Source organism: Dama dama, chromosome 5, assembly GCF_033118175.1.
Source record: "Dama dama isolate Ldn47 chromosome 5, ASM3311817v1, whole genome shotgun sequence".
NCBI classification, from domain to species: domain Eukaryota; kingdom Metazoa; phylum Chordata; class Mammalia; order Artiodactyla; family Cervidae; genus Dama; species Dama dama.
Genome location: NC_083685.1, coordinates 85902383 through 85929675, shown reverse-complemented (window position 1 = coordinate 85929675; position 27293 = coordinate 85902383). Strand labels below are relative to the sequence as shown.

Genomic DNA, 27293 nt, shown 5'->3' with positions numbered 1-27293 from the left:
TCTGCCTCCTGCCTCCCTCCAGGCAGGCCTCGCCCCTGCAGTGGACTCGCCCCTGCGGTGGACCCTGGGTCAGGATGGAGCACTGCAGGCAGCCTCAGAGATGCTGACCAGGGCTCTGCAGGAAGTGCTGACCAGGAGCCCCAAGCAGCAGGCTGGGGCCATGCCAGGAGGCCAGCCGATCAGCTCCCAGTGTGGCCGCAGCTGGGGTCCTCGGGGAAACTGAGGCAGGGCTGCTTGCTCAAGCAGGGCACCTGAATCCTGTGTACAGAACATGGGGCTTGGGGCAGAGCCTCTGGAGGGACCCAGATGGTGGGGCTTGAGCCCTGCCCCTTGAGGAGAATGAGGCCAGGCACAAATGGCCCAGGTCCAAGGCAGAAGGAGAACAATCAATACTGCGTGTGGGTCCAGAGCTTGGAAATTTACAAAGTACTTTTACAGTCTCCATTAATCCCCAAGCAAGCCTCAGAAATCACAGCAACTGAGGCTTACTGTGCGCTTACTAAGTGCCGGGCACAGTTCTAAATGTCCCCATGCATTATCTCATTTAATCCTCACAACGGCATGATGCGGTAGGTATCATTACAGCATCTCCATGCCACAGATGGAAAAACTGAGGCACTGAAAGGTTAAGTAACTTTGCCAAGTTCACATGGATACCGAGTGACCAAGCTGGGCTTTGAGCCCAAGCACTCTGGTGCTGGGATCCAGGCACCGTTTGTCCCAGTGCTGAGCACACGCCATCTCCACTCGTAACAACAGAGAGAAACAGAGACTCACTCAAACCGCCCAGGGCCACACAGCCAAGGCAAAGGCGAGGGCAGCATTCGAACCAGTGACCCATGGTCACTCCCTGTAGTTAAGTAGCAGAAGTAGAGCTTGAGCCCAAATCCTTGCATTTATTTTTTGAGTTATTTATTTGTTTATTTGTACATTTGTCTGGGTCAGGCCTTAGTCGTGGCATGCAGCATTTTTGTTGTAGCCTGCAGGATCTTCCGTCACAGCACACAGACTCTCTAGTTACGGCACTCGGGCTTAGTGGCTTTGTGGCCTATGGGATCTTAGTTCCCCACATTCATGAGTGCGTTGTAGTCACTCAGTCGTGTCTGACTCTTCGAGACCCCATGAACTGTAGCCCACCAGGCTCCTCTGTCCATGGAATTCTTCAGGCAGGAATACTGGAGTGGGTTGCCATTCCCTTCTCCAGGGGATCTTCCCAACCCACGGGTGGTACACGGGTCTCCTGCATTGTGAGCAGATTCTTTACCATCTGAGCCACCAGGGAAGCCCCTTAGCTCCCCCAACTAGGGATCAAACCCACGCGCCCTGCATTTCAAGGCAGGTTCTTAACCCCTGGACTACGAGGAAAGTCCCATTCCTTACATTTAAAATCCAGGAAAGACACAAGTTCAGCGCAGGGAGAGAAATTCCGTTTTAGTCACAAATCCGGAAAGGCTTTGTGAAGGGAGCAGCAGCAGAGACAGACCTGAAAGCGTGGAGCCGGGGACTGAAAGTGTGGACCATGTACGTGAAGGCAGAGCTCCTCGAAATGGAAGCCGCCACCGGTGTAGTCTGAACGAGGGCAGGGTGTGTGCGGAAGGACACCCCACCTAGGAGAGGCTACTGCCCCGCAGACCGGGGCTGCTCAACCTCTGCTACTCGGCCTTAGACAAGTAACTTCACTCAGCGCCTCGGTTTCCTCCTCTGGAAGATGGGCGTGATAACACTTCCTACCTCACAGGGGCCTGGGGAGGATGATAGAAAACACAGACAGGGACCTCCCTGGCAGGACTTCCCATTGTACTTCCAATGCAGAGGGCATGCGTTCGACCCCTGGCTGGGGAACTAAGATTTCACAAGATGTGTGGCCTGGCCAAAATAAATAAATACATAAATAAAAGTCATCTTCCAAAAAAAAAAAAAGTGGAGAAAGTGCTTAAGCATCTACTGTGTGCCGACCGGAGGTTAGAGACTTAGAGAAAATCATTTACATCATATTAATTCTGAAAGATATCATCAACCACACACATTTTACAGATGAAGAAACTGAGGTTCTATGAAGTTAAGTATCTTTTATTTTTTGGTTGCCCTGGGTCTTTGATGCTGCGCTTGGGCTTTCTCTACTTGCGGTGAGCAGGGGCTACTCTTTACTGCAGTGCACAGGCTTCTCATTGTGGGGACTTCTCTTGTTTCGCAGCACGGGCTCTAGGGCGTCTGGGTTTTAATAGCTGCAGCACGCGGGCTCAGCAGTTGGGGCACACAGGCTTAGCTGCTCTACCGCATGTGGGATCTTAGTTCGCTGACCAAGGATCAAACCCATGTCTCCTGCGTTGGCAGGCTGATTTTTAACCACTGGACCACCAAGGGAGTCCCCAGATTAAGTATCTTAACCCAGGTATCAGAACCACTAAATCACGGAGGTGGTTGAAATCAAGGAGAAGCTTGAGGGGCACCTTGGGGAATGTGGACCTTCTTGGCCAGTACAGGTAGGCGGTGGAGCACCCCTGAAAGTTGCAGGGTTGTGGGGTGTACCTGTCAGTGGCCAAGGCTCTCCCTGGCTCAAAGAGCAAGACTTTGCAAGCATGGGCCCCACCCCTTCACCTGCCACTCCTCATTCGTTCACTGGAGATCCTCTTCCCAGGCTGGTGCTAAGTAAACAAGAACAGAAATGTGGATTAATCAAGACCCTGGAAAGCAGGTGCTGTCTCCTGCCAGTAGGGAGCAGATGGGAGTAATCAGATCAAAACAGAGGCAGATGCTCCCCCAAACCAGGCTCCCAACTGCCATCCCTCACCTGTCTACCTGAGAGGGTAGGTGAGAGGTGATGGGTGGTCCAGACAGGGAGGGCCTCCCAGATAGGGAGGAGGCCCACCTGCTGAGGAAAACCTTGGCCTGGGGCAGCCAGGACCCTTTGGAGGCTGCATTTCACTGCCCTCCTTGGGGTTTTGGAAGACAGGCTGTGAAGCTCGACTAACTGGATTTGAATCCTTGTCACTTTCAGCTGTGTATCCTCAGGCAAGTAACTTCTCCATGCCTCAGTTTTCTCATCTGGAAAATGGGGATGCTGATGGGGTATACCTCATAGGGATTGACGGAGGATAAAACAGAACATGTACTGAAGGCTTAGAACAGCCTCTGAAACAGAATGAATGCTGTGTATTGGCTATTATTATTACCATTAGTGTTAATAGATAAACTGTTTATTAAAAAAAAGTGGATACAGTTCTAAGTCCTCCCTAATCTGGCCCAGCTCCTCCTTTCTGACTCATTGATAGTTCAGCTTTTCACACTCAGTCTTGCTGGACACCACCTACCCTCCAACCACCTAGAACTGCCTTCCCTAAATGTACTTCCCATCCTTAGACCTCCCTGCTTTGATGGTCATCATCACGTCCAGGAGGCCCTCATGCTTCCATGTCTGCAGGGAGTGTCGTGAGCATCCTTCAAGATCCAGTTATGTTGTCTCTTCCGTAGAGTCCCAGTGGCCTCTGCAGGTCTCCCTCATCCCCCTCAAGACCTCAAGACTTCTTCCATGGCCTCCCGTCTCCAGTTTACCTCCCACCTCTGGATCAGAGCCTTCCCCAGCATGAGCGCCTCTGCAGAGAGAACTGTGTCCACCTCCATACACAGCCTGCACTCCCAGGGCCTAACTCAGCGCCTTCCATGCAGGTGCTCACAGACACGAGAGGATGGGAAAGGAGGAAAGGGGAGGGAGGGCAAAGGGTAATGCTTTGATTCTGCAGAGAAGGATCTTGGGATCCAGGAGGAGGAATGGGTCTTCGGGCAGTGGGGAACCAGGCATCCCTACCATGGCCACAGCCTGAGGCCCCTGAGAAACGCAGAGACAGATGAATACAGCTGAGAGTCCATCAGGAGTCATCAAGCCCTGCTAACCCATTTCTTTGATGAGGAAACTGAGTCCCAGAGAGTGACTCTTCCGGGGTCATCCAGGGAATTCGTGCCAGAGCTGGGACCAGAATCTGGTCTCCACTGGGAGCTTTCCCCACTCTTCAGCATGGCTACTCCTGATATCCAGGCCCTGTGCCCTGCTGTCTCCACCCAAACATCTGATGGCCTTGTTGAGTATGCTTTGGTGAATGTCAGTCCATAACAGAGTTTGCAAGAAGTACTGGATTATGAGGCTGGGGGCTTTGGGGTGGTGAGGCCTGGGACGAAGTAGGAAGAGAGGATGTTGAAGGAGTCAGGCCATAGATCACCAGGCTGTAGGACCCATGGGTGCCACTCCTGGGATCTCAGAGGTCTTCCGGTCCTGTCTGTCCATCTCTGGGAACAGGGAAGCAGAGGCAACGCTCCCAGCCACCCAGGTCCCGGACCCCAGAGTGGGCCGGCCAGCCCCGCCCATGACCTCTTCTCCTTTACCAGCCCCTACGCCTGGACCTTTTCCTGGGCTAGACTGACTGGTCTTCTAAGCGCATCTATGCTAGTTTCTCCTTGGCCGTCCTCCTTCCCCTTCCTAGGGACTCAGAGGCAGACAGTCCTTCTGATCTTGCCCCAGGAAATGGGGTTGGCAGAGATCAAAGTATGAGGTGGGCAAAATCCAACGATGGTTGGAAAGTGAGACAGAGCAGAACCAGAGGCCTGACTGCTTCTTCCAGGAGAACAGAAGAGGGTCTGGTGACCGATTTGTCTGCCCTCTTCCGGGGCTGCCTCTGTCCTGCTCCCCCACGGAGACAGTGGTGATGGTGAGAAAGAAGGAGAAGAGGGTCAAGGGGCTGAAGAAACATCAGCCCAGGCTTCTCTGAGGACTCACCCTGCACCAGGCCTGTAATCGGGCATGTTCTGTGATTATATGCATTATCTCATTTAATCCTCGTGACAACCCATAAGGAGGGTATTACTTTACAGATGAGGAAATTGAGGCTTAAAGAGGTTAATAACTTGCCTGACGTCACAGAGCCAGAAAGTGGTGGAGCCAGGACTCACAAATCCTGTGTGATTGACTCTGCCCAGTCGTAGGGAGAGGCAAGGAAATGCAGATCAGAAGCAAAAGGCAGGGAAAGACCTAGGAAGCTGCCAAGTCCTTCCCTGAACCCACATCACTTTACAGAATTGGAAATCTGTAAAGTATACAGCCAGAATCTGGCTCCAGAAGTGGGCAGAGCTTGTCTAAGATCACACAGCAAGACAGCCAGACAGGATGCCCGCCAGGGCTTGAGGTGGGTGGACCCAGAGCCATGGAATCCTCACCACACCTCGGAGCCTCCACCAGGCCCTCTCCTGCTTCTCCATGCCAGTCATCTTAGCCCCTCAGGAGATGGATGTGGCATCAAAAATGACACCGCGGCACAATCACAGAAGTGGAAGATTGGAATGAGGGGTGCTGAAGATGAAGAATGGACTCTAGAGGGCTCCCCAGAAGAACTGGGCAAATGATGGGACTCAGGCTTTTGCAGGCAGTGGGTGCTTTTCTGGGGACATCATGTGTTGCATCCCCCATGTTGGAGGCTTACATGTCCTACTTTGACAAAAGTCCAGACTACCTGAGATAAGGTACCTGAGATAATGAGATAATGTACTACCTGAGAATGGATGGACATGCCTGACAAAGAGGAGATGCTCCATAAACACCCACTCGTTTCCTTTTATGCAAGAAGAATGATAAATCTTCAAGAGGGAGCCCATTTGTTGTTTTTTATAAATATTTATTTATTTATTTGGCTGCGCCAGGTCCTAGTCGCAGGATGCAAGATCTTCATTTCAGCAAATGGGATCTAATTCCCTAACCAGGGGTCGAACCCTGACCCCCCTGCATTGAGAGCCTGCAGTCTTAGCCACTGGACCACTAGGGAATTCCCAGAGAACATTTGTTCTTGATCCAAGTATTTATTGAGCACCTATTATATACAAGGGCTACCCAGATGACTCAGATGGTAAAGAATCTGCCTGCTAGTGCAGCAGACTCAGGAGACACAGGTTTGATTCCGAGTCAGGAAGATGCCCTGGAGGAGGAAATGGCAACCCACTCCAGTATTCTTGCCTGGGCAATCCTGTGGACAGAGGAGCCGGGAGGGCCACAGTCCATGAGGTTACAAAGAGTCGGAGACATGACTGAGCAACTGAACAGCATTATATGCAAAGAGCTTTCAAGTGGCCATTCTGGCCCATGTGAAGTAGCAAGCTAGGCCGAGCTAGTCCCTGGCTCCCTGCAGGACTGCACCGCCCCATTCCTCTTCCGGGCTCCAGCTGGCTTCAGAACTTCCATTGGCCACTTCCAAGGCCATGTCCAACCTCATCTCATCTCACCAATGGGCGTATCACTGGGTCTTCCCAGAGCTGGATTTCTTGAGCCCAACACAGGTGATCAACCCATGCAAGGTTAGAATCAGTCACACAACGTGTGCAGAGTGACCATGCACGTGTGTGCGCCTAGTCAGTCATGTCTGGCCCTTTGCAGTCCTATGGATTGTAGCCCGTCAGGCTCTTCTGTCCATGGGATTTCCCAGACAAGAACACTGGAGTGGGTTGCCATTTCCTCCTCCAGGGGATCTTCCATATCAGGGATTGAACCTTTGTTTCCTGTATTGGCAGGCAGATTCTTCACCACTTGAGCCATCAGGGAAACCCATAGTGTGACCATAGGAAAAGGTAAGAGTGACTTGAATGACAGTTCAAAAGGTAGGACACACATTCCTGAGTTCCTGTGTAAGGCCGGGGTATACCATCAACCAGGATTCCAACAGTCTCTCGGGCTCCCTTGGAAACTCCCTCTCTCACCGCCCCCCGGCTGCCTGTTTTTCTTCCCTTCCAAGGTGGTATGCAGCCCTGTGCAACAGGAGTTAGAGCACCTCTGTACCCTCTCGGAACCCCTCCGCATCCCCAGGAAAGAACTTCGGAGTCAAGCAGTCCCGGTTCAGATCCCAGCTGCCACTCTCTAGCTGTGTGACTCTTGGACAAGTACTTCACCTCTCTGAGCGTCAGTTGCCACAAAGGAAGAGCGTTAACAATTCTGACTCTGTCTCCCGGGATTGAGGATTAAATGAGATAATGCAACTAGAACGACCTGTGTTTTGCCTGACTCACAAGAGGCGCTCAGTAGATGGAAGTTAGAACGATTACGCTCAAGTCTCCACCTTGCAATCGATCGCTCTGCTTCTCCACGCTCCCTGCCTGATGTCAGCTCTGTGCCCTGTGGGAAATGAACCCAACATAGCCCTTTCCTCGTCAGCTGGTCTCCACCCTCAGTCTCCAAGGGTCAGGGCAGCCACATGTGGCTGGGGACAGCTGCTGGTTCCATTAGCAGCCAGGGGAAGGAGCCGAGACACACATTCCCCTAAGAGCTGGGTTATTTCCCACTTCACCTGCCAGCAGAGCCAGCAAGGGGCAGAGGGGGAGGGAGGCGGGGAAGGACCAGGACTGCTTGCTACCCTTTGCCCTTGTCCCCAAAACGAGCAGCTCAGAGACTCCAGCCTGACTCCAGACCCCGAGACACTGCCAGTTTGCCCCACCAGCTCCCGGGGAGGGATCAAGCCATCAGAAGATGTGTGTGACCGCTCACCAGGGTGACCACCCGCTGGGCCTCAGCTCACAGGAAGGAAAGGATTCCCTGGACTCCTGAAACATCAGTTCATGTCTTCCTGCTGCCTCACCCTGGGACTTAGACGTGCAGACATGCATGAAGCTTCCTGGGGATTCGGCTTTGCTGCACTGGCTCTGGGTCAGAGTATTGTAGGCCAGGCCATAGATGGCTGTGATGAGATGGCAAACATCATCACAGCCTCTGTGGGAGGAGGAGCCCAAGCAGAACAGAAGGAGCAGGAACAACAAGATGAGGAGTCTTAGGCAGGTGAGGATAGAGCTCCACGGCAGCAAGAAGTAGGGGGACAGCTGTGGGAACAAGACCCCTTCCCAGAGGAACCTTTATCCCAGAGGAAGTGGCTTCCCAAATGGAGATACCAGGCAGGCCCTTGATCACGAGTGGGTAAGAGCCAGGGTCAGACATCACAGCCTGGCCAGCAGCTCGGCTGAGTCCCCACAGTCCCCCCTCCCTGGAGACAGAGTTCATCCTGTTCTACGCGCAGCAGAGGACACAGGAAGCATAGAGGCTCCAGACGATCCGGGGATGGCCAGGCAACCTGGCCAGGGGCCCCCTCTTGGCATCACTAGGTGGTGGGGAAGAGGGGCGTGCACACACTTTCTGCAGAGTTAGGGAAAAGGGCCTGGGCTCTGTGTATGGCTCTGGGACGGGCCGGATAAGAAGTGCTGCCCACCAAGGCTCAGGAGAGGGCCTTCTGTTTGATGAGAGAGAGGCAGCAACATCATCCAGAGGGCTGGTGGGATCCTCCAAGGGCAAGGCCCGGGAGGCAGAGCCAAGATGGGGGACCAGCAGCAGCTGACCTGGACTAGAGCGAGACCATCAGCCTCTTTCCTACAAGGACTCCGTGTAGTCAACTTTCTGTGCTCGGCATAGAGACAGTGCTTCTTACATATTCATGGAGAGAATAAATGAATGAATGAAGGAACAAATGAAGGGACAGACCATGAAAGAGCGAAGGCTACCAATGCTGGGGTTGTGCCTTCCTTTTCTGCATCCTCAGAGCACTTCCTGTTGGACTCAAGTACCCATCTATGCCAGTCCAGCTTGGTCCTGAGTTCACGTGTCTTGGGTCCAGGAACTCTTTGGCAACCTACTGTTACCGAGGGAGTGCCCGGCTGGGGGTCTTTCACGCTGTTTGCCTCCTAACTCTGTTTCAGATGCTTATGAGGCCCAGAACCAGCACCTGTGGGCTTTGGGCACTTAATCGGTAAACAGTGGGATCAGACAAGATGATTCTCCAAGAGCCCTTAGAGGGTGAGTGCCCTTGGCTTCTGGAAGACACGAGAACGGTGCTCATCCATGCATGGCCCCTGCACTCTCACTTGTTACTTCACTTCCTCCTCACTGCAGCCTTGTGAGGTGGGCACCCCGAGACAGAGTTGCTGCCTGAAACACCCTCTGCTCCCAGGGGAGCCCAGCATGGGAGCCAGGCATGCTGGGGATGCATGACAGCATTTATCAGACCCCTAGCCCATTGGGCTGGAAGGGACCTCAAGTGATCTGGTCCAGCCTCATGCCAACTATAGATAATTCAGTTCAGAACCACAAACACTTATTAAGTTCCTGCTGTGTGCCAAGCACCATGCTGGGCAACTTGGGGCCCAGGAAAGGATCTGCAAAGAATGCCCTGGGTGCCTTTCCTTCCTCTTCCTCCTGCTGGGCTGATACTGAGAGCTGACCCTCCACCCCAGTGGGCAAGGCACCCCCCCCAGGCTGGAGAAGAATGCCCAGGGCCAGGATGGGTGCTGAGCCCTCCCCAGCAGAAGGGAGCTGGGCGTCCTCTCGGCAGGAGAAGGCAGCTGACACCAGCCGTGCCGCGCATCACCGGGCAGACAGGCTCGGAGGGGAAGACAACAGCTTCCTAACAACAAGTATTAGGAGATAAGCTATTAGAGGCATCCTATTGGGCTCTCTCTCTGTGGGCATCGCCAAGGCGCCCGCCAGCCACCAGCATGCCTCCACAGCCAATTATGCGTCCTCATATATTCTGTTCCCCCAGCCCAAGCTGGCTTGTGACTGCCAGCAGCACTGAGCTCTGGCAGTTAGGTAGGGACCCAATGACAACAGAGCAGGGGATGGCAAAAAACACCCTTCTGCAGGGAGCAAAGGGGCAGGGGAGGGGTGTCCTTCTCCTCCTCTGAGAAAGCACTTTGCCAAATCCGCTCTCAGAATAATGGGGAAAGAGACGATGGGGAAGGGAGAGGGGTGCGAGGGCTGGCTCCTGCTTGGAGATGAAATCGTCCTTGGTCTCCTCTCCAGACTCCATTAAGCATTCTGGAAGAGATGGGAAGTGATTATGGAGAGAGAGAGAAGGGGAGAGAGCGTGCCTGTGGGAGAGAAAGAGAGAGGGAAAAGCAGGGGGAGGAGATCTGAATGAGCCCGGGCACACGTGCGCATGCGTGCTTGCACACACACACACGCGCACACACACACACATACACACACACAAACACATGCACAGATCCCCTTATCTGATTAAGGATCCAAGTCGAAAAGCTTCTGGAAAATTAAAATGACCCATGAGGTTAACCAGGCAAGATCTGCAGGCAGATTACTGAAACCAAGTTGAGTGGGGATTTCCTTTGCTCAGGGTGAGCTCCCTAGGTTCTGTTCCTTAGGCCAGAAGGACGGCAAGTCAGCCAGAGAAGTAGTGCTTAGGGCAGTATCTGCCTTCACCAGGCCTCCCATTTTCATCCTGGCTGGCCCTGGGGCTGCGTCTGGGACCCACACCCTTTGCTCTGGAAGGCAGGATACCAGGTGGAGAATGGGAACAAGGATGGGGATGCTTTGCTCCACCCAGAGTCACAAGAAATGGATGCTGGCTCCTCCTTCATTCCCTGACGGCTGCTCTGAGAATGCTGGTTTCTCAGTCATGTCTGCCTGTAGCCTGCCAGACCCCTCTGTCCATGGCGATTCTCCAGGCAAGAAGACTGGAGTGGGTTGCCATTTCCTTCTCCAGGGGATCTTCCCAACCCAGGGATCGAACCTGGGTCTCCTGCATTGTAGGCAGATTCTTTACCGACTGAGCCACCAAGGAAGTCCAACTGCTGCTCTGGCCTCTGTCAAAAAACGCAGCAGTTCTGAAGACACATACAGCCTCTTCCCTAAACGCTAGGCACCACGCAAAATGTCCAGGAATGCTGCGGATGGCCTGGATCCAGTCCTCCCACTGCTATCATCTTGCACCATTGCCTTCAGTCAAGGGCCTTTCTTATCTGGACCTCAATTTGCTCTGCTGTATAATGGGCGCTAGGACTTGAAGCTTCATTTTTATTTTTTTTTAAGATTTTTTTTATATAAACCACTTTTTAAAAGCCTTTATTGAATTTGTTACAATATTGCTTCTGTTGTTTGTGTTTTAGTTTTTTGGCTGTGAGTCATATAGAATCTTAGCTCCCTAACCAGGGAGTGAATCCTCACCCCTTGCACTGGAAGGGGAAGTCTTAACCTTTGGACAGCAGGGAAAGTTCCTAGGACTAGAAGCTTCAGAAAGGCCCCTTTAGCCCTGGCACTCCAGGGTTTTAGGACAGCCCAAGTGTGGGACTGAAACCCTCCATAGGAAGCTGAGTTGGTGGATCCACTGATTTTCTGTCCCAAAAGAATGGAGAGGATGACAATGCGGTGAGTTGCTCTGGGGGCCACCAACCCAGGCCTGGGTTAACTGGGGCAGGAGAGAGTTTAAGAGCCACAGATGACATCAGCTTCAAATAAGAGCAGCCTCTCCATGGTGCCTGTGGAGCTGTTTGCCAAGCTCTGTAACATATTTGCAAACACTCCAGAATACACATATTAGAAAGCTAACAAGTCGCCTGGCATTGAAACCGTATTATACACAGTGTCAGATATACTTAATATGCATTTGCAACGGTTCTTTTTTTCTCCCCCGACTTGCAGCAGCAAATTTTGCTTACTTTTTTGAAGAGTTTATTTCCCAGGATGCTACAATCAGCCAGTAGTTATGAACTCTGCAACTTGGCCAGGCTTGGAGCAGTACCGTGTACACCATTAGCACGCAATGGATGCTTCTGGGGGCAAATTACACTCTCAGCAGGGCTGACCTTGGGCTCCCTGGTCACCTGGAGCCGCCAAGGACTACAGCTGCACTTTAAATTTCTCTCCCTTGGAGGATGCAGTAAGAACCTTGGCTTTATTAGCTCTGGAAACATGACTTCATCCACTCAGAGAACTTCTTGTTTCTTGGCAAGTCACTCCTGGAACGGTCCGAGCCCAGCCTGAAGCCCTAAGTGTTGGATTTCTCAAATCCAGAGAAATAGGAACGCTGCAGCTCTGGCTTTCCCCCTTATTATCTGCAGAAATGTCTTTCATGCTTCTAAGCCCCAGATTTCTGAGTTGTGAAAGGAAGGTGTTATCGGCCATTTTCGGAGTTGCTGTGAGGATTTCATGAGCTTGTAGACAGGGAAGGCGTGTGTATTCCCTTATTTAGACATGCACACGTTCCTGCAGCACACCCTAAGTGGCTGACCCTTGTATGCCAAGCGCTGTGCTTGAATGTAGTGGATGGACATGGCAGATGAGGTGGTTGTGGGGGTCCACGGAAGTGATGAGATGAGGTAGTGGTTGGGGGCGGGGGGAACGGGAGGAACCAGCTTAGGAGATAGGTCTCAGGAAGACGGGAAGTAGGGGGACATATAAGATAAAGACCAGGAGTCCAGCATGCACACGTGGGAATACTGGGGACCACACGGAGCCTGGGAATACATGAAACGGAGCACAGTGGGGGCAGGGGAGAGAATATTCAGTGAAGGATATTCTGTGGCCCAAAGGGGCTTCAGGCAAGATACCCAGGTGGAAGAGTCAAGAGGCAGCTGGATAAATACATCTGCAGCATGAAATCAACGCCTAGGTTGGGTCTTTGGATTCAAGAGTCCTTCAAATTCAGGCAGCTGAAGCCAGGCAGTCGATGAGGTCTTTCTGGAGTGAATGAGGGGGCATCCGGACCGAGGACAGAGCTGGTGGGCGGATCAGCCTCCACAGGTGAGAAAAAGTGGGGGACAGGGAGTGCTCTCAGATAAGACCAAGAAGACTTGGTCTGGGAGACACACAATCGAGACACAGAGAGAGAGAAATTCAAGAGCTGCTGTACTTTTTAATTGATCTCATCTGTCACCCCAAACCACTGGAATGTAAGTTCCATGATGGCAGGGATTTGTTTTTCTTTCTTTTCTTTCATTCAATGCTTTATTTCTAGTATCTAGAATTATGCCTGTCACAGAGTAGGGACTCAACAAAATTTCTTGAATGAATGAAGCTGAAGATGGTTCCTGTTGAAAGTGGTGAGGTCATTACTGGCCTTCACTGGACAAGGCTTGATGAGGACAGAAGGCCGGCAGCAGTAGGTGAGAAGATGGAGTAGGGTAAGAAAGAGTGGTGATGGGTAGAGAAAGCAAGGTTGAGAAAGCACATGATTCGAGGACTCAGGAGACTTACACACATTCTTATGTAGAAGAGAAGGAGACAAGGAAGAGAGCAAGTTTGAAGATGCAGGAGAGACAGTAAGAAGAATAATTGATGGACCCAAGTCCCAGAAGATGCAGAAAGAAATATAAATTGCCGAGCCAGTAAAACAGAGTATGGTCTCCTTCTGTTAATCCTGGTATTATGGGAAGAGAGAAGGCTATACAGGCAGGACTGGGTTTGAGTTGTCCCTCAACTACCCCATCCTTTACTGGCTGGACATTGCATGGGCTGTTTAAACTTTCAAAGCCTCAGTTTCCTCACCTGAAAAATAGGGGTAAAAAATTCCCACCTCCTATGTTGCTGGGAGATTAAATGAGAGAATTCATTTAAGCACCTAGCTCATGGAGATCTCACAACAAATGCCAGCTCCCCTTTCCTTTATTATCTGTTTGATTAAGAAGGAAATTTGACCATACTTCTCTTGACCTCATCAGCCAACACCAGGGCATCCTTTTCCTGAATACTGCTCTTGAAAGGAATTGATGGTTCAGCCCCTCTAACACTGTCCCTGCAGTGGGAGGAAGAAGGATGCGAACTGCTTCCCTTCTGCCAGCATCTGAGCAATGAGTGCACGACACCAAAGCCAGTATTCTTGCCGGGAGAATCCCATGGACAGAGGAGACTGGCAGGCTGCAGTCTGCAAAGAGTCCGAAATGACTGAGCGACTAAGCACCGCAAGCCAAGGCCAAGCTGGCCAGGAGGATCCTGTGAGGCTGAAGGGGGTCACTGAGTCCACTAATGTGACCCTCCATTGCCATTTATCCCAGAATGGCCACTCCCTAGGGCCCCAGATGCTAGGAGGCTGGGTTTTGGCTCAGATATTTCTGGTTTTGCCTCCCAGCCCTGCCCCTTAACCAGCTGCACAAACTTGGGTAAGCCCTTTATCTCCCCTGAGCCTTACAACAATCCTGCAGGGCAGAATTTATAGTCTCATTTTACCTATGGAGGAATTGAGATTTGAAGAGGTAAAAAAAAAAATTTACTCAGGATCACATAGTATATTAGTCTAGGTCCCAGCAGGAAACTGATGGCCAACTGAAACTGAAATAACTTGAGGAAAGTTTAATGAAAAGGTTATTTAAAAAGGCATGGTCAGGGCATAGGAAAACCGTAAGGGATATGGAAGTAACTTGGGGCAGGTAAATACTGGTGCTCTTACCTGAAAGGGAGAGTCCCACAACCCAAAGATGGAAAGGGTTGTGTGAAGAGGGCTACATAGCTTTAGCTGAGGGACCCCAGAGGGAGGAAAATACTCCAGGTTTGCTCTCCTCCTTCCCTCTCATCTCCTGCTCATCCTTTCCATGAGATGAGCCCACACAGAAGTCAGGAGGCATGGGAGCTCCTGAGGCCATCTGCACAGGTCCACACAGTGAATCTGGAGGGCAAATGGAAGACATCCAGCACGCAAAGATAACTCTGAAATGGCAGAGCAAGAATTTGAATCAGAGTTATCCAACCCTTCCCACTACAATGCTATTTCCTATAGATCCTCAATAAATGGTCATTGAATGATTGAAAAGGGATGAATAGATACATGGATACATGGATGGTTAGATAAATGGATGGATGGATGGATGGACAGATGGACAGAATGATGGATACTTGAGTGAATAGGTGTGTGGGTGGGTGAGTGGATGGTTGGGTGTATGTATGGATGGATGGACAGCCTGATGGATACTTGAGTGGATAGGTGGGTAGATGGATGAGTGAATAGCTGGGTGGTTGAATGGATGGATGGGTGGAAGGATGGATGGTTGGGTGGATGGATAGATGGATGGATGGAAGGAAGGATGGATGATTGGATGAGTGGTTGAATGGATGGATGGGTAAATGGATAGATGACTCCGATAGCCTTCTTTCATGTGACTCTGACTTATCTTATCATCTGACTAGCAATAAAAGGCTTGACAGAAGGTTTATTTCTAAGCCATAAATGGATTCTAAGAATAAAAGCCCTCTTACCAGTTTCTAAGTCGCTGTAGGAGTTGCTTGTCTCTCTCTCTCTGGCCTCTGGCTCCTTTTTTCTGCTGCTGCTGCCATCACTGAAGCTGCTGCTCTAGCTGGAGCTGTTCCTTTCTCTAAGATCTGAGCCTCGAGTCAGGCCAAGCAGCTTGTAAACAAAGTGAAGAGAAGGCAGAGGTCAGAGGGGCTGCAGCCCTTGCTCCCCTGGGGCTGGAGCACAAAGCCAAGTGAGCCAGCCCCTCGCTTAGTCCAAGGGAGCTGTGGGGATGGAAGAAGGAGGGAAGTGGGAAGGCAGGATGTTTGCTATAATTATTTTCATTGATTTGTCTACTTGGATCCCAAGTGCTGTGAAGCTGTTGTGACATTTAATAAAAATAATTCAAGGTAAAAAACCTCTTTCTCTGTGGTCCCTCCTCCTTTATCAACACCACCTCAGCTTTCATCTCCCGTTTCACTCAGGCCACTGCCTCCCACCTCAGCTGGTCTGGGTTACCTAAAACAAGAAGCAAGTGAAGGTAGGACCCTACCTTTGGCAAAAGGCCTGATATCCTGGAGTCTGCAGCCCTGGATCTGAGACTCCCCTGCTCCCAGCTGGCTGGCTGGTGACCCCAGGCAGGTCACTGGCCCTCTCCGAGTTTTGGTTGCCCGACCTGGAAAATTAGGAAATAAACTAAACATGGAATGTCCTAATTTGGAACCAGCAGTCCTGGACTGGATTCTTCTAAGAGAAAGGAGCATGCCTTCGACGCCATTTCCTGAAGACCTCGTTCCTGAGTTCATTTCTGATCTCTGGCATTTGAGCACAAAAGGAACCCCCATACTACTGTTTCTTGTTGTTTTCATCCTTCCTCTTCTTAATTCATTGTGAAACAACATTCAACCCATTATGCAGAGAGGAAAAACTGAGGTGCTAAATGGTAAATATTGCTTCCTTGCCTTTCCCACCAAGTATCTGCCTGACACTTTAAATCCATAGGTTTGTGTCCTGACAATGATTCTTCCCTAGAGGATTCTTGAGGAAATTGAAGTGCAGAGAGGTTAAGCTGCTGCCTAAAGATGTTCAAGTAGAAAGTGGGAAAGTTGGGTGCTATCTCAGGTGGCAATGACTTTGGAGCCCAGGGCTCTCACCACAGGCTCTTGTTGCCTGTCCATGGTGGGTTGTTGTTTAGTCGCTGAATCATGTCCAACTCTTTTGCAACCCCATAGACTGCAGCCTGTCCATAGCACTTCCAGCAAGAATACTGGAGTGGGTTGCCATTTCCTTCTCCAGGGAATCTCTATGAGCCAGGGATCAAACCCAAGTCTCTAGGCGGATTCTTTACCGCGGAGCCACCAGAGATGCCCCATGGTGGGTTAGGCTGAGCCTAAACTCATGCCCCCTGACTTCCAGGGAGAAAAGCTCTAAGACGTACATACCCTGACTCAGCAGAGCAAAGGGCGAGAGCTGGGTTGGGAAAACCTCCTCATTGAGGAAGTCTTCTGAGTGCTGCTGCTGAGCCATCCCGGGCTGTCAGGGGAAGATGTAATCAGGGTGACCTCGTATGTTTCACAGATTCATTAAAGCCCGTGTTCTGGGGTAAATGATTGCTTCCCCCCCAGTTCTGCTGAAAAGAAAATCAATCGCCTCCTTGTAGCTTTAGGATGGGACAGCTGGCAATTAGAAAACACTCCCCCAAGCAGGCACTGGGGAAAGGGGTCTCCTCCCATTCATTCTGTCAGTGACACCCTGGCTGGGCCTCCCGGCTTGCAGGAGGCCGGGCATGTCCTGGGCTGGGTCCAGGGACGTGGCTGAGTTCTCATTGGGTGCCCTGGGCTCTCAGCCCCTTCTCTGCTGCTGAGGCTGCATCTGGGGGCCTCCGCTCTCTTTCTCCCCACACCCCCACCACCCCCATCCCTGCCCCGTCAGCTAATGGATTTTTCTCTGTACAGAGAGATTTACTAAACAACGGAACTAGGACGCATTAAGTCTGCGGGTTTGGAGGTTTGTTTTAGAGCAATTCTCGCCCGGAGAGCTGGCCGCTGAAATTAAGATGCATTCTTCTCAGCAAATATTGATTTCAACTAGAAGCAAATCCGAGAACTCACTGCTCACTGGATTTAAGTGCTGGCAGCTGTAGTTTGGACTGTGGGAGGGGTCACCAAAGGCTCCCCACCTGAGGTCTCAGAGATGAGGGTGATGAAGAACATTCAGAGTGTAGCAAGACCTCAAATACACCAAACAGATGCTAACTTTGAGCTTCACAGTTACTCATGTTTATTACCAAATGAGGAAAATTATTATCGTCCCATATATACTGTGAGCATACCCAATACACACAATTCCATAAAAGATGAAACTCATACATACAGGCTCAGTGACAGAGACAAGACTTTATGCCTTCATCCCAAACTGGGGCCCAAAGCTCCCTTTCTCCAGGAAGCTTGGCTCGGCTAATTCCGTCTTTCCTCTCCTTTTCCACCAGAATTTTTAGCAACTCAGAAATGCATGTCCATGTATTTCTTCTCTTCCCAGCATTGTTCTGCATTGCTTCCGTTCCTCCAAAAAACTTCCCAGGGTCTGGGGCCACTTACATATCTTCAGCATCTCATGCAGCACCTAAGGTCTATAGTGGAAGGAGTTTGGGGCTTTTTTAGAAATGAAGTTAGTCAAGCTAAGATCTTGATCCAGCTTAGGAACCTTCTCTCTGTGGGAGGTGGGCAAAAGGCTTTCCTCTCTGGGTCTCGGTCTTCTTATTTCTGAAAAGCAGAGAAATAGGATTAGGCTAGACAGCCTTGGAGAATTTTCTCAGCTACCAAAAATAGAATGTAGCTACTGTGGTTCTTAGTTCTAGAAAATATATGCACCCCCACCCCCAATCAACCTTCTCAATATTTGGCAGAGGTTCTTGGATGGAGTAACCTTAAAACAACCATTTCCCCTCAGTTCCTCTGACAGGGGAGCAAAGTTCTTAGGATGCATGCACATTTTTTTTTAAGAGTTATGTTTTATTCAGTGGGAAGTTTTAGGAATTCAAACCCAGGAGGCAGCATCGTAAGCAACCCCTGAGAGGACCGTCCTGAGGAAGCAAGAGGGGAATAAAAACAAAAGAGGCAACAATTTTGATATAAAGACATTTGAACTCTTCACTAAAGAAAATAGAGGGATGACAATGTCTGAGAGGAAAAAAAATTTTCCCTTGACCCTTCTCTGTTCTTGTGGTTGGTCTAAGAATTAAACTGACATAAGACAGGTTAATAGGAGAAAATCAGATTTAATGATGTACATACAGGGAATCCACACATGAGAGATTCTAAAGATAGTCAGATCAAACGGAGTATTTATGTCATTCTAGACTAAGGGAGAGGGCTGAGGCGTCTGAGACCTCAAAGGGAGGAATTCATAGGTGATTCATAGGAAGATGGAAAAAAAGCAAATATTGGTAAATAGATGTCTGCCATGCCAAGCAGAGATAATGCAACATAGAGAGGACTTTGATCAAACACACCTTGCTAAGTTTCCCCTGGTCTACCTAGCTCATATTTTTTCTACTGAGTTGACCAAAAATTCACTTGGGTTTTCCATAAGATGTTAGATGTGATGGAAAAAGAAAGCCTGAACAAATTTTTTGGCCAACCTAATAGCTGTCTCTGGCAGCAGCTCACTTCCTGAGGCAGGCAGTTTAACTAGAGTTTTTTCAGGCAGTTGAGAAGGGAAAAGTAAGTAAACAGAAAGACGTCCTGAGTCTTCTGTTTCTTTAAAGTAGTCAGTCTGAAATAATCCTTATACTAAAAAGATACATTTTGGGGTGGCCAGTTTTACTCCTTGAGAGCCAATAAGCACATACAAAGATGTTTTTTGTATCATTAGTCTTACATCACCATATACCTGCTAGCCCGGCTGTAGAATCTTTTTAAACTGACGATATGAAATGCTGGTGGCGAACATGCACCACAACTTTTGAACCGGTGCTCTAGAGCCTGAGAACCTCAACTACTGAAGCCCATGCGCCCTAAAGCTTGTGCTCTGCAACAAGACACCACTGCAAGGCGAAGCCACCGCAGCGCGAAGCCTGCACTCTGTGACTAGAGAAAAGCCCATGCGGTAGCAAAGACCCAGCAAAGCCATAAATAAGGAAATAAAATTTTTTTCTTAAAAAGAAATACAGGTGAGGAACGGAACTTTCATACACTGCTGATAAGAAAACAAAACGTCCAGCCACTGTGAGAAAGAATTTGGCGATTTCTTATAAAGTTAAGGGCTTCTCTGGTAGCTCAGCTGATAAAGAATCCGCCTGCAGTGCAAGAGACCCTGGTTCAATTCCTGGGTCGGGAAGATCTGCTGGAGAAGGGAACAGCTACCCATTCCAATATTCAGGCCAGGAGAAACTCCATGAACTGTATAGTCCGTGGGGTCACAAGGGCTTATCTCATGATCTAGTAATCCTAGTCCTAGGTATTTACCCAAGAAAAATGAGAACTTATATTCACAAAAAAACCTGCACTTAGCATATGGAGTAGTCAAAACTTGGGAACAATCTGAATATCCTTCAATGGTGAATGGATAATATAAATGTGTTATATTCATACAGTGGAATAGTACTTGATGATAAAAAAGAATACACAATCAACACATGCAACATTATCAGGGATGCATCACAGATTTGTTAAGTGAAAGAATCCTAACTCAAAAGGCTATACACCATATGCTTCCACTGATATGACTTCCTAGAAAAGGGAAAACTACAAGGATGGATAACATACCAATGAGGGGGAAGGGGAGGGAGTGTTCATGGGAGGAGGACAGAAAAGAAGAGAATTTAGTAGTGACAGAACTAGTCTGTGTCAGGATCATGGTGGTGGGTGCATGACACTAGGAATTTGTCAAAAATCCATAGAATTGTATGCTACAAAAGGAAAACTTCTCTGAGTATAAACTTAATAATTTTTTTAATGAAAACAAAAACCCAAAGGGAATTGCTAACATGGCTCTTTTGACATAGCTCTATTAAAGTGATGACATCAAATTGACACTATCAGACAGATGAATGGATAAAGAAGATGCATATATATACAGTGGAATACTACTCAGCCATAAAAAAGAATAAAATCATGCCATTTGCAGCAACATGGATACAACTAGAGATTATCATACTAAATGAGGTAAGTCAGAAAGAGAAAGACAAATGCCATATGATGTCACTTACATGTGGAATCTAAAATAGGACAGGGATGAACCTATCTATGAAACAAGCAGAGTCACAATGTAGAGAGCAGACTGGTGGTTGCCAAGGGGGTGGGGGGGAGATGGGAGAGGGAAGGAGCAGGAAGTTGGGATTAACAGATGTAAGCTTTTATACATAGAACGGATAAACAACCAGGTCCTACTGTACAACACAGGTAACTATATTCAATATCCTATGATAAACCATAATGGAAGAGAATCTTCAAAAAAAGAATGTGTATACATGTAAGGGCTTCGCTGGTGGTTCAGACTGTAAAGAACCTGCGTGCAATGCAGAAGACCCACGTTAGATCCCTGGGTTGGGAAGATCCCCTGGAGAAGGGAATAGCAATCCACTCCAGTATTCTCGCCTGGAGAATTCCATGGATAGGAGCCTAGCAGGCTATACAGTTCATAGAGTTGCAGAGAGTCAGACACAACTGAACCACTAACACTTTTAACATACACATGTGTGACTGAATCATTTTGCTGTACAACAGAAATGAGGCAACACTGTGAATCAATGATATTTCAACTAAAAAATAAAATAAAAATTTAAAAAACGGGTCCCATCAAACCATCAAGCTTCAGACCACCTTTTCCTTCATCCTTGTGTATCAGGGATAGAGATGGGAAATATTTCAAGGGAGCAAAGAAATGATCAAAGTTGCCTCCTCTCTCCAGCAGCTTCTCTCATCCCCCCTTTATGTAATCTCTGATGGTCAGACAGAAGCAGGTGCATCTGCAGGTATGGAGAATCCTTCTGCTGGGGTAGCCCAGGCACCCTTGGGGCAGTCAGGGAGGCAGCATATCTGGAGCTGGCCAAGTAGACCAGGAGGGCAAGGGGACCTCTGGGTTCCCTTCTACTTTGTTCAGCCTTAAATTCAGGCCAGACAGGCATACAGGGGCCAGGGCAGAAGCCCAGGTGGGTAGAAAGGAAAATAAATCCCCTGTACATTCCCAGAGTGAAAGAGGAGGAATAGAAAGAGGTGAAGGAGATGCTGGGCAATGATCTCCATTTGCCATCCTGATCAGCCAGTTCCATCTTTCCACTAACTTGTTATGAGATGTTAAGCAAATAGCTGGTTGCCAGTTAAAGTGGCAACTTAATAGTTTTGCTTCACCTTCTTCATCTATAAAGATGGAAAAATAATTGTACCTAGCACAGAAGATTATTGAGTTAATATTCGATCATTCACTCAATGGATATTCATTGCTCATCTATTATGTACCTGTCACTGCCTTAGGTGCTTAGAATAGAGATTAAAAATTCCTATTTTCATGGGCTTTGCACTGTAGGGAGCAGAGACAGATAGTCACAAAGAGTGAATGTGTAATACAGTAGGTGGTGGAAGTGCTATGAAGAAATGAGGCTAGAAACTGACAAGAAGAGAGGGCCGGTTTATGCAGAATCATCGGGGAAGGGAAGACCTGCTGAGGAGATCCTATTTGTGCAGAAACCTGGAAGAAGTGAAAGGGTGGAGGGGTGGGGAGGGGAACCTTCCATGCAGAAGGAACAGCATGGGCGAAGACTCTGGGGCAGGGCTCTGCTTGTCAAAAGCCAGGGTGGCTGCAGCAAGGGGAGAAGGGTAATGAGATCTGAGAAGCAGTGAGAGACCAGGGAATGAGGGGCTTGATGACCACCGTGCATGCTTTATCTTTTATTCATAGTGAGATGAAAAGACATTGACAGCCTTTGAGGAGTAACATGATCTGACCTGTGTTTTAAAAGGATCTCTCTGGACAGCCTGTGAAAAATAGATGGAGGGCAGCAGGGGTGAAGGTCAGTTGGGAAGTTATTGCATAACCTAGAGGAGAGATGATGGTAGCTTGAACAAATGGAAACACACATATAATACCTCAAACAGAACCCAGAACAAAGAAAGTGCTCCGTCAGTGTTACCTAAAATTATTAATATTACTGCTGGTATCATCAATTTCACCATCATCATCATCATCATCATGGGTATGGAGTCAATAGGGACTTCCCTGGTGGTCCAGTGGTTAATATTCCCACTCCCAATGCAGGGGGAAAGGTTCAAGCCTGGTCAGAGAGCTAGATCCTGCGTGCTGCAACTGAGCTCACACATTGCAGCTAAGACCTCACATGCCGAGATGAATATCGAAGATCCCACATGCTTCAACTAAGACTTGGCTGCTGCAGTTGTTGTTCTCACTCTTTGTGAACCCATGGACTTCATGGTTCCCCGTCCTTCACTATCTCCCAGAGTTGGCGTAAACTCACGCCCATTGAGTTGATGATACCATCCAACCATCTCTTCCTCTGTCACCCCCTTCTCCTCCTGCCCTCAATCTTTCCCAGAATCAGGGTCTTGATCAGTAGTTAACTGACTCTTCACATTAGATGGTCAAAGTATTGGAGTATTGGCACATAGACTTGGCACAACCAAATAAATAAATTAAAATAATTATTTAAAAAGTAGGGAGTCAGGGAGACCCTGAAACAGCCCATGACCTCAGAGAGAATCAACACCAGACCCCTCTGAGCCCTACATGGTCCACCTGGTGGGCCCAGAGCCTCTGGGTAATGGTCTTCCACTGCCTCTGTGTTTCCCTCCCAATATGTCCCCTAAGAGAAATGACAGAGCTTTTTGACACTACATTAGTTTGGAGAAGGAACCGAATGGAGAAAGTCTAGGGGCATGGATCTCTAGAAGAAGGGGAAAGAAAATGAGACAAACTCAAGTCAAGAAGTGCAAGTTGGTCCTGTCTCCATCTGATCATCTCATTTCATCCTCAAAGTGTGTCCAGGAGGGGTGAGTTTACCTTCAGTTCTCAGATGAGAAAAACAGACCTTAGAAAAGCTAACTGCCCAGGATCAGTAATAGAAGGGGCATCTGACATAGGGGTGGTTGGTCTCCCAGGCACCCTTGCTCCTCGGGGTATAGCTCAGCCTCCGCAGGTTGGTTGTGTCCACGCTCTGATGTAGGTCTAAGAGTCCCATTCAAGACTCAGACCACAGGTCATATTTCCATGTGCTTCTCCATCTTCAAACTCCAACCCATGGAATCAACCAACTGTGAGATCACTCTTTCTTCTACACCTTTGTTTACAAAGCTTTCTTCTTCTTCATTGAGGGAAAAGAATAATATGCTCTTACCTGGTAGACCTTTCCAAACTCATCTCAGGGAATGCCAGCTGTCTGTGCCAAGCAATGTGACCTCCTTGAACATTTCTGGCCTTTCTGTTCTCACCAAAAAAAAAAAAGGGTGGGAGGCGGGGAGGAAATCTCATCAAAGCTTTTTCTCCCTGTGAAACATCATGTATAACTATGTCAAAAAAAATTAAGTATCCTTGGAGGAAAGGCTAATGCTCAGCTCAAGACAGGAAAAAGTACAAGATAAGCCAGAACATCTTCATACCAGAAACAACGAAACTATCAAACATTATCAACGATTATGGGATTTGTGTCAAAATGACTCAGGAGCCGACTTGAATAGGCTCCCACTGGTCAAAGCTGGTGCAATTTCAGCATCAATATAAGGACAATTCTCTGTATTAAAAACATATAAAAATGTTTAAATTCATGAGTTTATAATGATACTCAGAAAATAAAAAAAACATTGTTGGTCATCTCCAAAGGATGCTAAGGAACAAGCTCATTCTTTTGAAAATTGGCAAATAAAGGGAAAGAATCAAACACTTATCCTGCCTTTGCTATGGCATGGTGGCATTGGTAACCAAATATTTTATAAGAAGAAATTTATATTAATAGAACTGTTATGGTTGACAAATGAAGAGTGAATAACTGCCATATCATTTTGTAAAAACTAATGGATTATTCAATCTAAGAAAGGGCAGCCACATGACCAAAAAGCAACTAGATATTGATACCTCCTGTTGGAAGAACACAGCACCAAAATAAATCAAACCTTGACCCCAAAAAGCCTCCAGACCTAACTGACTGCCAGTTTACAGGTAATCTAGGGACAAAGAAACACACAAAATGACACCATGAACTGTTAGTCGCTCAGTCATATCTGACTCTTTGCGACCCCATGGACTGTATGTAGCCCACCAGTCTCCTCTGTCCATGGAATTCTCCAGGCAAGAGTATTGGAGTGGGTAGCTAGCTATTCCCTTCTCTGGATCTTCCCAACTGAGGGATCAAACCCAGGTCTCCTGCATTGCAGGTGGATTCTTTACCCTATGAGCCACCAGGGAAGCCCCAGATGGCACCATAGCACCCAGCAAAATCAGATCATGGAAAAGTCTACAGGGTCAAGGACACAGGGTCTTTGAAAAATAAATTCCAGGAGGGAAAAAAAAGATTGGAAATGGAAACTCTAGATTAAAGGATACATGAGACTTCTCCATCAATCAAAATATATACACCTTAGTGGAACCTGATAAAAATAAGCAAAGTGTAGCAAAAACACTTATGAGATAATCAACGAAATTTTGCTACTAATTAGATGTTTAATGAAATTGAGGAATTAACACTCACTTTGGGGTATGCACCAATTAGCTATCACTGAGTAACAAAGCACTCCAAAATTTAGTGACTTGAATCAACAGCTGTTTTGTAGGCTCGTGATTTTGGGAGTCACCAGTTTGGGCAGGTATCATCTGCGATGGCTCAGACCTATCCTGCCCAGTGTAATCAGATCACTCATAGGTATGCTGTCAGCTATGCCTCTACCTCTCTCTCTGCAGGAGGCTTGTCACTTTCAAGAGGATCAGCCTGGGCTTTAGGTGTCTCCGTGTGCTGGCAAAACGTTTGCAGCAACAACAAGTAAGTCAGCGCCATTCTCTAATCACACAGCTGGCCTTCAAGACGGCACCAAAGAAAGACGAGAAGCTTAAGAAGTCAACCTGGAAGCTCAGTGTGGAGCTTACTCATCCAGCAGAAGATGGAAGTTTTGATTCTGGAAATTCTGAACAGTTTCTACAGGAGAAAGTTACAATGAATGGAAAGACTGGAAACCCTGGCAAGGCTGTCCACACTGAATACTTCAAGAGTAAAATCACCGCTCTTTCTGATAAACAGTTCTCTAAAAGGCATTTGACATACCTCACCAAGAAATTCCATGAAAAGAACAATCTTTGTGATTGGCTTGGTGTGGCTGCATCTGACAAGAAGACTTCCAAACTTCATTACTTACAGATTAATCAAGATAAAGATGGATCTGACTCTGAGGACTCGATGAAGCCATCCCATATAGGGATGCTAATGGGATGCTTTATTCGCTAATAAAACAAATAAAACATACAAGAGGAACTTCTTGAAGTGGACCTTTATTTTAAAAGCTTTCTAATGAATAAAAAATTACTCTGTTAAAAAAAAAGAGCATTTATCATCTAGCAATAAATATTCAATATATTTATATGTGTATAAATATATTTTTAATATGGCATATTATAATATTGCCATACAAATGATATGCTTCAAAGTAATCGAGAGTGGGTAGGCATGGAGATGAAAGAAGATTGTGATTTTATTGAGGTTGATGGATAAGTGTATGATGGGTGATTATATGATTGTCTCTACTTTTGCATGTGGCTGAAGTTTTTAATGATAACAAGTTCTCTTTTTAATGACTGGTCAACTTCCAAATTCCATTGAGTCCAATGACAGGACCCAAGGGAAAGAAGGGCACCCTCATCATTGTAGCTGCTTCCAAATATCGTGTCCTGCTTCCCAAGGTAAGGAGGACTGAGGCGACACCAGGGGAGCTTTTCCACGCCCTCTGCTTTCTTCCCGTCTCTGGAGAGTCACGTGAAACTGAACAGCTTGAATAAGCCACATGACGGGTGAGTAGCTCGGTCAGCCCGGGCGTACACCATACCTCTGATTTTATTTATTAGCATTCACTTTTCTTCCCAGGTTATTTTGAAACTTGGAACACGGACCTCTTCTGGATGATAAATTGCAAACTATTGTAATTATTAACATAAAGAAGAATGAGAAAATGGGGACTCGGGAGCTGTAAAGAGGGTGGGGGAAAGAGGCAGGGGCCTCCACGAACAGGAAGTTAATAGAGGAGGAGGAAGAGCAAAGGAGATGAATCACATCCAACGGGAATCAATCAACATTCACCGCATGCATAATGTGTATTGAACATTTGTCTGAATAGAAAAGGGGAAAATGTTGAAGTAAATGAGACGTTATTCGTCCTCTTAAAGTGCCCACTGCCATTTATTCATTCAAAACATGTATCGGAGTGCCTACTGCATGCCAGGCTCTGTTGGAGGCTAGATGATAATAAAAAGATGATTTAACACACTTTTCCAATTGGCATTAATAAGGGCTGTTCCAGTTGTAATAATACATTACAATTCAAATCAGCTTTAAGCAGAAACGAGAACTTACTGGCTTGTGTAACTAGAAAGTCTAGGGGTGGCTTCAGGCGCATCTGGATCCAGGTGCCGCAGCGATGTTGCCAGGAACCTGTCTCTCTCCATCTCTTGGACCAGCTTCCTTCTGTGTGGGCATCATTCCCAGACAGACTTTCCCACTGGCAGCAACAAGTTTACATCCTACAATGTTGGCAGCAAATGTCCTGGGATTGGGGCTCCCTGGAACAGCGTGGCCCAGGGCCGGTTCCCAGTCAGGGAGAAGGAATGCTCGGATGGGCCAAGCCTAGATGGCAGGCCTGGCTTTGCGACTGGGGAAGAGGCTGGACCTACTCAGCCTCAGCACAGACAGAGAGAGGAGAAGGTTCCCCAAAGGATACTCACAGCATGGCCTCTGGAGGGAGGGAGGATGGATATTGGCTGGACAAAGCAATCAAAGCTCTCCCAGGGCCTTAGAGTCATTCATTCACCCACTCCTTTCAATAAATCCATCAAGTGTGTGTTGTGTTCCAGACTCTATTCTAGGTGCTGGAGATACCAAAAAGACAAAGGCACTGGGATTGTATTCCAGAAGTGAGGACAGAAAACAAAGACATCAACAACATGTTTTTATTTAAGTTACAGATCATGATGTCCCATGAAGCAAATAACACTGGAGACACTTCAGAAGATGAGCTAGAGGGGAAAGCTCACTGCGATGGCTTGTTCAAGCTGAGACGGGGAGGCCGAAAGGAGCCTTGAGCATCCCATGTGCATAGCAGGCGAGCAGACAGAAACCCTGCC

The 27293-nt window shown here is 48.1% G+C and overlaps 1 protein-coding gene and 1 non-coding gene across 2 annotated transcripts; one reads left to right on the top strand and one right to left on the bottom strand.

Annotated features, from left to right (window-relative positions):
• Nucleotides 1–564: 564 nt before the first annotated feature.
• On the top strand, nt 565–25407 carry LOC133055591 (ribosomal protein eL22-like 1). The gene is made up of 2 exons (XM_061140739.1): nt 565–569; nt 24870–25407. The coding sequence occupies exons 1-2, from the start codon at nt 565–567 to the stop codon at nt 25405–25407; spliced, it is 543 nt and encodes a 180-aa protein (XP_060996722.1).
• TRNAC-ACA (transfer RNA cysteine (anticodon ACA)) lies at nt 10518–10589 on the bottom strand. The gene has a single exon. It is a non-coding gene; the product is annotated as a tRNA-Cys (tRNA).
• Nucleotides 25408–27293: the final 1886 nt, after the last annotated feature.